This window comes from Vombatus ursinus, unplaced genomic scaffold (genome assembly GCF_900497805.2).
Source record: "Vombatus ursinus unplaced genomic scaffold, bare-nosed wombat genome assembly UNPS02010284.1, whole genome shotgun sequence".
Lineage (NCBI taxonomy): Eukaryota > Metazoa > Chordata > Mammalia > Diprotodontia > Vombatidae > Vombatus > Vombatus ursinus.
In genome coordinates this window covers 18,517,599-18,529,119 of record NW_020950062.1, presented here as the reverse complement: position 1 = coordinate 18,529,119, position 11,521 = coordinate 18,517,599, and the positions used below count along the sequence as shown (strand labels likewise).

At 36.1% G+C, this 11,521-nt stretch overlaps 1 protein-coding gene across 1 annotated transcript in view; it reads left to right on the top strand.

Moving 5' to 3' along the window:
- The window catches only part of PKHD1L1 (PKHD1 like 1), a 201,501-nt gene that overhangs the window by 142,702 nt on the left and 47,278 nt on the right, over positions 1 to 11,521 (top strand). Inside the window, exons 56-59 of the mRNA XM_027854060.1 lie at positions 716 to 845; positions 2,724 to 2,842; positions 4,380 to 4,509; positions 7,555 to 7,728. Coding sequence (XP_027709861.1) covers positions 716 to 845; positions 2,724 to 2,842; positions 4,380 to 4,509; positions 7,555 to 7,728 — 553 coding nt within the window. The remainder of the gene's footprint in view (positions 1 to 715; positions 846 to 2,723; positions 2,843 to 4,379; positions 4,510 to 7,554; positions 7,729 to 11,521) is intronic.

Sequence of the window (11,521 nt, the reverse complement as noted above, 5' to 3'; positions counted from 1 at the left end):
GAGAGAGAGAGAGAGAGAGAGAGAGAGAGAGAGAGAGAGAGAGAGAGGGAGAGAGAGAGGGAGAGAAACTAGAGGAGTCTCGTTCTATGTGAGGGACTCTCCAAAATGCAAAGAAATAGTCCACCAACTTCAGCACTGCCTCTGGAGTCAGAGGATCTAGGTTCAAATCTTGCCTCTGACACTTACTACTTGTGTGATCTTAGGCAAGTTGTTTAGCTTCTCTGGGATTCAGTTTCCTCACATCCTGAATGAGGGGGTTAGATGTGTGTGGCCTTTGAGTTCCCTTCCAGCTGTGCATCCTACTTATCTCATAGCAGCCTCTGTTCCCCTTGCCACATAAGCCAGTCTGATCAGATCTTCATTTGGTTAGTAAACTAAATTTACTGAGTCCACCAGATGTCTCTGGGATGAATACCAACCATATAAAATAATTCACTAATTTTTAGTGTAGATAGAAATGCTAATTATTCCTTAATCTGTTGTTGGATTCTTTTTTTTCCTTTGTAGGGTATAGCAGCCTCCAAGCTTCTCAGTGTACTCTGGCAATTTTCTAAGACTATAAATTTCAAAACATAATGATCTGCATTGTTAGGGGGAGTGTCCTCACCAAGAATTCTCTATATTAATAAAATCACAGGACCAGACTTCTTCCCTCCCAAAAAAAAAAAAATTCCTGTGAATTGTTAAGTTCTAATAATTTTCTGATTCTTGACAGGGTGGTCGATTAATTGGGGGCTGGGAAGATAATCCCTTTAAAGGAGAATTACAGATTATATTGAGAGGCAATCATTCTACTCCAGAGTGGCCTCTTTCAAATGGACCAAATCAAGGGTCAAAGGTCTTAGGTATGTATCTCCAAATACTCAAAGAATTTGGGTTTTGATATGGTGTTTAAAAACATATGCAAAATAGAAAGACATTTTATTTTAAGATTCATGGTTCTATAATATTGCAAATGTTATGTGAACACTTGTTTCTATTGACTGGGTAAACTAGAAAAGTTATCAGGACATTATTAGACTTAAGGAATATGACTTTACAGAATCACAGAATTTTTGAGTTGTAAGGGAGCTCAACAACCACCTAGTACAACCAAGGCATGAAAGGAACTCCAGTTGTACTGGACAAGGGTTCACTTAGCTAATGTTTTACATTAAATATAAACAGACCAATAGCATTTGGAAGGCTCAAATGACATGATGTATATAAAGCACTTTGCAAACCTTAAAGCACTATATAAGTGCCAGTTATTATTATTATTATAATCTTCATCATTATTAGCCTCCAGTCACCAGGCCTCCAGTCTGGTGATGACTTCATTCCCTCAGACTTCTATTACACTCTTGCTGAACTCAAGAAATGTTTATAGAACAATACTGGGGTATGCTGGTAAATGTTTAACAGCTAGGCTCTCTAGGGAAAAAATATATATATATATATATTTATATTATATATATATGTGTGTGTGCATACATATACATATATACACACACTCTTAAATTAATCTCATTAACACTTTCTTAAGTCTAGATAATCAAAAGAAAAATGAATCAAATCCTAATTTGTAGCAAATGCTAATTTCTGAGGTGTAAATGTTCAGTCAGCTTATGAGAACTAATTAGAACTGTTCTATTATTCCACTGGTTAGAGTCTTGTCTTTGACACATAATTACTGTGTGGCCCTGGGCAAGTCTCTAAACTTCTCAGTGTTCTAGGAAAGACTACAAACTGTAGAAAAGATACTGAATTGCATTGGTTTCCTCACCTGGGAGTTCCCTATACCAATGAAATTGAATCCCAGTTCCTATCTCCCATTAACCATCAAAAATTCTTCCCACTTATAAAAGTGGACTAGTATATTCACACTTCGTCTGGCTCTGATTTTCTCTGTTGTCTAATGTAGTCAGTCACACAATTATGTATGTCCACCCATTGGGCACCCTTTACAAATGATTGGGCCCCTGGGAGGATGCTCACCTCAACCACTTCTCTCCTTTCCTTCTCTTTCCTCTGTCACTGCTTTGGATTTACCTCCCCTTTTTGCCTTCCCCACTTCACTGCTAAGATAATCCTTTCCCCTACTCTCACCCTATTCCCATTTCTCACCTTGGTCTTGGTTGGCATCTATAGTATCAGAACTGGTGAGGCTAAAGGAGGAGGATGAGACCATGATGAACTCAAGCAGCTGCTCTTCTCAATACCGTACACACACATGCTCTTATGCACAGTGCAATGACGGGTGGGAAGTGGGGATGAAGGGATAGTCTGTTATGGTACATTTTGCTATATACTGAATGGTAAGGCATTTTTCTAAGGGTGAATCTTGATTCTAGTAAATTATTGTCTTGTGAGAGAAAGGATTTAAAATTCTCTGAAACAATCTTAAAACAATCTTACTGACAGTCAGTAGCTAGGTCAGGTACAGGTGTACCCCAATGTAAATAACCTTTAAAATGTTTCTGTCATTTTAGCTCTGCCACTAAGACAACATCCAGGGAAGCCCCACCAGGAGGTGTCAGGGTCAGAACAAGTCAATAAGCATTTATTAAGAGCTAACTATGTGCCAGGCACTGTGATAGCTGTATAAGTGGGGAAGTACTCTGGATGATGGAGTTGCCTTCTTATGTAGCCAGTCAACTCCATTTTCCATTCTAAAAGTTTCAATATATTATTGAAAGAGATCACATAATCTTTTATTCTACACATGTGTTTCCTTCTCCCAGGAATATTTGGTGAATTGGATCTTCATGGAATCACACGTGCAGTATATAAAACGAAGCTCTCAGAAACAACCCTGGCAGGTTCCAAAGTCATATCACTGATGGATGCTGTCGATTGGGAGGTAGAGACAGTACTTGATCATAGAAACAAAGAAGCACATTTGTAAAAGTTGCCTCTTTCTTCCATGGACAATTCTTTTTACAGTAGGAAAAAAACATATTTATTTGTATATACAATTACTATGATAAAAACAGACTGATCATCATAGAACTTTGACTCCCAAGTTACCTTAGAGAATGGAATGCTGTCTGCAAAAGTTATTTCTTGTTCATTTTGCCTTAAATGATAGCATGCATATTTTCTAGGATGAAGAAAGATTTGTTTATTGAATTGTTACATTTAAAATGTTCTCCTATGAATAGTTTATATATTTAATGTAAAACCGAAAAGGCCAGACACTCAACTGCATTTTATTCCTAGCTTGGTTATTTTTCTTCGGCCTTTTGTCATTAAACATTTTAAAGCTTTAAGGGAAAGATAGACCAAGTTCAATTTTTTAATACTCATGTCACATGAGGGTTTTAAGTTAAATATAATGGAGAAAAACCCCTACATTAAATACTCATCTGTATAGTATTTGTGAACAACATCTGAGATTATAAAATACAGTCTATTTGACTCGCTAGTATTCTGGTTTAGTAGAAGAAAAAAACTGTCTCAGAGTCTCATGATAAGGGTCAGTTACCATTGAAGGACATCATTAACAGCTATTGTACAATAAAATCAACTATTACTATTACTTTGCTGTTTTCTGTAACTGAAAAGTGGGGGAAATGCCTTTTTGAGAAAAATTTAGGATCTTTTCACAGTAGATTTCTATTTGTAACATTTGAGGTGCAATCAGTGATATGCTGACAAATGTTGACCAACTGGCTTTCCAAAAAAAAAAAATGTATGCATGACACACTTCTAGGTTTAATCTGCATTATTAACATTTTCTCCATTACTAGACAATCAATAAATCAAACCCTAATGTATGGAGTTTGCTGATTGAAATGTAAATGCTCAGACTAAGAATTTAACAAGAGACCTTCCCAAGTGAGTGAGAACTGGCTCCAGCACACGCCTAAAAAATCCTGCCCCCAAAAAGGGATGGATTAGATCACCCTCTAGATCCTTTGTGAGCCTAAGATTATGGTCCTTGCCAACTTCAAATTCCCTTTAGGTCTAACAACTTTCAACAGGATGGAATAATCAATTTGAAGTAATAGTTCTTACAAATTAGGAAAATGTTGCTGAATCCCAACCTGAATATACACTGGCCAGTTTTTAATATAAATATTGACAAATTTGTTTTTTTTTTGTTTTATTGCACAATGTTATGGTACTATGATCTCTCAAAATTATGAAATGAGACATAGGGGAAAGTCAGAGATGATTTAAAAGAACTAATAACTCAAACCAGGCCTTGTTACAGTTAGAAAACTGAATTTCTTCTTTTTTTTCTAGTGCTAACCTATGTTAATCACTGCAATAATTAACTAAAATGCTCTGGTTTCTCTAATAATTATGAAATTATGATAACTCACTATACACATTCAATTCTAAACCTACTGCTTGAAAATGATTATTGAATTTTTGCCTTGAATTTTTATAAGGTGGGAGAAGATATTGTGATAACAACCACAAGCTATGATTCCAGACAGACAGAAACCAGAAGGATTACCCAAATCCTGGCTGATCAAAGAAGTTTTATCCTAAATGATTCTCTTTCCTATACTCACATTGGTAAGAGGTTGTTTTGTAACAAAAAACTAAGACTAAAATGTTATTAAATATTCACATTTATAAGAGGAAGGGATAGAATATGGTAAAAAGTTCATAGGGTTAGAAGATCTACAGTTACAAAAGTGTTGCTATTGTTCAGTCACATCCTACTCTTTGTGACCCCATTTGGGTTATTTTTTGGCAAAGATACTTTGACATTTCCTTCTCCAGCTCATTTTTACAAATAAAGAAACTGAGGTAAACAGGACTAAGTGATTTACTCAGGGCAAGTGTCTGAGACCAGATTTGAACTCAGAAAGATGAGTCTTCCTGACTCAAGACCCAGCACTCTATCCACTGTGTCACCAAGCTGCCCATAACAAACTTTAGAGGTTATCTAATTCAAATTCCTTGTCTTATAAATGAAGAAAGTGAGGCCCAAAGATTTTAGGTGTTTTATCTGACATTACACAATAGTAAACAGATGAGTCAAGATTTGAATTCAGATCTTCTGACTTAAAAAAAATACTGTCTTGAAATTATACCTAAGGAATGGGAACAGAGGAATTAATTTAAGTAACCATTCCAACAAAATACATTAGAGTAGCATTTCCTTCATTTTTTTTTTTTTACCACATATTTTGATTTTTATGTACAGGCTGTGCTTAGCCTGGCTTTTTATCTCTCAAGATGGTAATTTCAAGGCCAAAAAAATTCAGCAGATTTTATCATTTGCATTTTAATTAGAAAGGGCTTTGCATAGAAATTGACTTAGGCAAATCTTTCAAGAATGTGAGTTTCTTAACAAAAAGACCACAGGATCATAATATCATAGATGTAGATGTAGAAGGGACATCAGAGACCATCTAGCCCAACTTCCTCATTTTACTTATGATCAAACTGAAACTAAGGAGGTGACATGATTTGCCAAGGTCACACAAGTAGTAAATGTTAGTGGAGGGATTTATATCTAGGTCCTTAAATTCTAGAATGAGTGTCCTTTCCGTAAGCTGTGAGGGTCATATTCTAGGCTTCAAGTTCTATAGATCAAATCAACTTGCCAAAGATTCCTTCTCCTCCTTAAAGTTAATCTAGGATGCTCCACTTTTCACCTTTGACTACTTCCATAATTATTGAACATTCAACTCAATGCACCATGTTTTGTAACCTTCCCTAGTCCCAAAACCTCCATGGTTCCCTGAATTTAGACTTAATTACCTTCCCCCTCATTCTCTACTTTCTGACCATCTCTACAATACTGGAAACTGGGACTCCTGGCTCCTTCTGGCTCCAATAAGTCAACTTTTTGCCCAAGTTAGTAGGAAACCAGACCTCCATGCCAATTCCTGCAGTCTCCCTGCCATCTTCAGTAATATACTCCCATTCACTTATCAGCATCCTTATACATGTTGTCTTTATCTATTAGAATGAATGGTTCTTGATGGCAGGGGCAGCTTTAAATGCATCCCCAGTGCTTTGTTCAATGCATGTCACATAGCAAGCACCTAATAAATGTCCAATCCATCTTTTTATCTTTTGTCATAGCCAACGTACCTGGATGCCCTGATCTGGTAACTGTTTCATTTTTTCCTTATCTCTATCATATATTATAGACTAGATAGCTCTTCCATAAAAGTATCAATTGACAAGCATTTATTAAGTACTTAGTATACGCAGTGTGTTGAGTTCCTCCCCTAAGGGAAAAATACAAATTCATAAATAACACACCAGGGTAAGATAATTAAAGTACATATATGCATATGAACCTTATAATTTAATCTATACCTATAATTCTTCATGCTAAGATTGGTCAGTAACTTTCTAGATGGCTCTGCACTACCCCATCTGGTTTTTTCATGGTCCCAAAAGAAAATGGTGTCTCCTATCCCAGGACCCCCCTCCAATTTGAAACAGGTCCATATGAATACATTGAACTCAGTGGTCTCAGAATCACTCTTAGCCAATGAGAAAGCTTACTGGTTGTATGGGAGATTTGTGGGTAATATGCCCACATTCCTACTGAATCATTGACTCTCTGACTTTCCTTTATAGCCCCTTTCCAGGCCCACCTCTGCTAAGAGGAAAAAAGCAAATATAAAATAGCTAAAGACAAAGTTCCCATCAATGCCAATTAGAATATAACCAATCTTCAAAAATAAGCTTTGCTAGCAAGCACATAACTTTAAATAAACTCAACCATTTCTTATTACTTGAACTGAATATAAGCAATTAAATTGAATTTTCAGTAAATAGCAAAAAGTGAGGAAAATTTTATGTGGAAAGAGCATTGGACATAGAGTTTGAGGTCCTGGATTCAAGTTATGGCTCTGTCACTAGTAAGTGGCTCTTTAACCTTGAACTCACTGGTAAACTTAGCAGGTTGGACTAGATAGTCTCTATTATCTTAAGCTGCAAAATTCTAGGACTTAATGACATCTGTCATTCTGGACTTAATATAACCTAATTAGATTCATAGTAGGGGGAAAAAATCCAGACTTGTTTAATTATCAAAGTAATTTTTGTTTTCAATTATGTGGTTGGTGAAATCCTTTCCAACTCTCAAATTCCATAATTTCATGATTCTATGGATAACACAAAATGCTATAAGGTACATGAAGCAAACTAAGGCATTGAACTTAGGCAAACTGAAACAGTTTGTCATTTTGGCAAATCATTTAACTACCCCATTTAATTTCCTCATCTATCAAAATGATAACAAGCTTCTTAATTTACCACACAGCCATATTTTAGTGAATAATTTAAGACAATTACAAACTACCTTCAGGAACTAATAAGTAATAACTCTGAAATCATTGATTACATTCATAGTATTAGAATAATTTTGAAGAAGTTGTGTTTCCATTTGTAAAAAAAAAGTGACAGTTTCACTATGTAGTATACCCACATTTGAATATGTAAATCAACATGGTTAAGTTTAAATTTACTGTACATTTATGCTGACATTTTACAAATAGAAAGATCTTCACCATATTACTTTGGAAAGAAAATTGACTCATAAAAATAGCTGTTTCTTAGTATCTATAATCGGATAAATTTTTGTTGCAGCTGAAAGATATCAGATACAAGGCACAGGCCAGAACTACACATTGGCTGCTGATGTTGGTATACTGAGCAGAAATATTAAAATAATTGGTGAAGATTATCCAAGTCTGTTCAAGGAATCCTTTGGAGCACGAGTGTTGGTCAGCTCATTCACTGAAAACATGGTGACTTACAAAGGTATTGTTTACTTAATGCAAGTTTGGTTTGTTTTCTAAATAAGGGAGGGGGAGTGGTTTTTTAATAGATACAATCATTCAACAAATACTTATTCCTATGTACTATGTGCCAGGTACTGTGCTAGACATTGAGGCTATAAATACAAAGAAGGAAATAAGTCCTACCCACAATGAGCTTATATTTTAATTGGGGATACAGAAAGTATATATAAAATATATACACCATAAATATAATTTAATAAACAAACATATACAAAGGAGTTAAATACAAGGTGGTGTAAGAGGAAGAGCCCTAGCAATTGAAAAAGCTTCATTCATGCAGAAAAGTGGGACTTCTGCCGTGTCTTAAAGGAAAAAGGCAGAGGTGAGGATGATGTACATTTCAGGAGTGTGTGTGTGTGTGTGTGTGTGTGTGTGTATGAGAGAGAGAGAGAAAGCTTGAGAGGAAACGTGTGTGTGTGTCAGAGCCATGGATAAGGAGCAAAGAGAAAGCCAATTTGACCAGATGGCAGAGTGCTGGTTGGGGAATAATGTCCAGCGAGGCTAGAAAGATGGATTGGGGCCAGATTGTGAAGAACTTTAAAAACTAAACACAAAAGTTTCTATGTAATAGGGGACTGGCCAATGTAAGAGGTCCAGTTCTTGAGAGCATGTGCATTGCCTGATACAATTCCCCATAGGTAGAGCCAGGATCTCTGCTGAGTATGCCCCAAAGCAGGCTCCCTCTACTTCCACCTGGAGAATTGTACTCCTGAAGACTGGGTTTTCATTGACCAATTCCCACTGCATACATCTCAACATAAAGGCAATAGGAAGCTATTGAAATCTATTAAGTATCTTTCAAATATCCATTGAGCAGACATTTATTGAACTCTTACTAAGCACAAAACATTATGCTTAATGCTATGAGGGGATACAAACAAGAACAGGCTATGCATCTTAGTAAGGTGATGTAAAACATGCATAGATAACTCAAATTAAAGATAGAACAAAAATATTATAAGGAGGTTCAAGGTGCTGTGACTCTTCAGAGGATGGAGAGGTTCCTTCCAGTAGTTGGATCAGGGAAAACTTGATGGAAGAGCTAACATTTGGTTGGGCCATGAAAGGGTAGGAAAGAGGCAGATGAGCAGAGTTGATACGGAAGAACATTCCAAATATAAAAGAATAGCTTAGCAAATACACAGAGTTAGGAAAATGGCAGAATATGTGAACAGAAAGAAGTCAAGTTTGACTGAAGCTCAGGGTACATATGCAAGTGAATATCAGGAAATGAGGCTGGCAGGGTGGTTTCCCATCTAGTTAAAGAGGGCTTTAAATGCCAAATGAAGAAATCAAGACAATTCTAGCTTTAGAGAGATTAATCTGGCAACACTGGAGGTCTTTAAACAAGATCTTATGAGGTTCTAGGATCTGAAGACTGTGGAAGAGAGGGAGGCGCCTCAAGATAAGATCAGTTAGGAAGCCAGCGTAAAAGACTGGATGAGAAGTAATGACCATCCAAAATAGGCTTGTGGCAATGGGGATGATGAAAAGATGTTATAGACATTCCAGAAAGGAAGAATAAACAGGTCTATGGTTATTTGTGTCATGTTATGTCCCTACTAAAAATAACATTTGCTTTTGTGTCATGAGAAAATTTCATAAGCGTGTTTTCCCTTCGATGGTTGATAAGAGATTTTGAACAAAACATAGCCTCATCCTATATTACATTCTTTTCCAAGGTGATAGCACTCTATTAATTAACACTTTTGAGTGTACACTAGATATGAGGCCATGTAGTTATACCATCATGCAGCCCACATTCTTCCATCTTGTTCACATAAATATTGGGGAAAACTATCAAAAGCTTTATTGAGATTGGTGAATACTGGGTCAAAAAACAGGAAAAGATGGGGTTGTGAAACTATAGACTCCCTTTTAAAAATGTATGTCTTCCTCCAATCTTCTGCCCTCTTGCTGTTCTTCATGACTTCCCAAAGAATAATAACAATTATTCAAGTTTTTTCAGTATATTAGGATGTATTTTTATGAGTCTGATAACTTGGACATGTTCAAAATGGCTAGATACAATCTTACTTTTCTTGACCTTCGGTTCCTTTGACATCATGTTTCCTCTGTCCTATCAAACTACAAAGTAGCAGAAAAATAGGAATTGAATAGTTCTTTCTCAGTATCATATCTTAATATCACACCATCATTACCAAGCAATGGTCTATCCCTTCCCTGTTCTTGGACTAAACCCTTTTCTCAACTGTTAATATAGTTGTCTGGCATTCTATGCACTCTTTCATCTTTTCTGTATATCTTTTTTTAAACCTGAGTTCAGTAGTTATATTGATTTATTCAGCCACTCATTCATCTTCTCCAGGATACTTTGTGATTTTATTGTCACAATTTCATTTTTAAGAGCTTCACATCCCTCTTTGGCTATCTCAAAAAACTATATAAATGCTAGCTATTATTATTTTATTGACAATCATAATAATAGATGTTTACATAATACTCTAAGGTTTGCAAAGCACTTTACATACATGATTTCATTTGATCCTTACAACAAAATTGTGATGTAGCAATTATTTGTATAATTATCTCTTTTATACAGATGAGGAAACTGAGGCTCAGATGCTAAGTGATATATATGTTCATGGTCACATTGTCAGGGCCAGGATTTGAACCTAGATCTTCTCAACTCCAAATGCAGCATTTGTTCAGAATCAGCTAAATGGTACAGTGGATAGAATATGGGACCTGAAGTTCAACAGCAGCCTCACACACAAAATAGTTGCTTGACCCTGGGCTAGTCACTTCACCTATGCCTGCTTAGTTTCCTGGTCCATAAAATGGGTATAATAATAGCACTTACCTCCCCAGGTTGTTGAAAGGACAAAATCAAGGTCTTCCCAATTCAAAGTCTAACATCTGTTCTACAATGTTACGCTTTCAGAGTTTTTGGCCTTGGGATTTTTTTTCCTCTGAAAAAATTTGAAATATTCTTTCCCAAAATTTAGACTAAATGTCTGACTATGCTTAACCTTCCTGAGTATGCTGAGTTACAACAACTTTAATGTAACATCATTGATTTCTCCCAAGGTCCTATCACTACCACTTCACCAACCACTTCTTTATTATTAATCAGAATTAGTACCAGAGTAGCAATTACCCCCATTTCTTCCCCTACCGTTATGAGAGATGAAATTGTAAGCAAGTCATAACTTTCAGGTGCTCCTTTTTTTAAACCAGAATACAACTTTCAGCTTTAGATGTGGATAGAGTGTGCATTGAGTGTGCAGATACACCAGAGTCAGTCTCTGTGCACGCCTGTGCTTCTAGCCAAGTCAAGTCACAAGCACTTATTAACTGTTTGCCACACGACAGGCACTGTGCTATGTGCTGTGAATATAAATACAAGCAGAAAGAATTCCTGCCCTCACGGAACTTCTATTCTAATGAGGAAAAACAGGAAGGGAAAAAGGAAGCTGAGGATGATGGGGAAATGAATGTATCCAACACAGGGACATGGTAGATATACATATAATTGAAGTGCCCATTCATTATCTTACCTCTGTGAACATTTCAAAATTAGTATTCAGAGAGCACCATCTTTAACAGCTATTAGGTCAGAATTGTGGCAGTGTGTGTGTGTGTGTGTTTTTTTTTTTAAATCTTTCACATGAAATTATTAAGGCACAAGAAATGAGACTTCCGTTGCTCGAGAAAAAGACTGTCTTCATTTCTCATTCAGAACACATGAAAAAAAAGTTGACTGTTAAGCTCTGAGTTAGAAAAGAAAC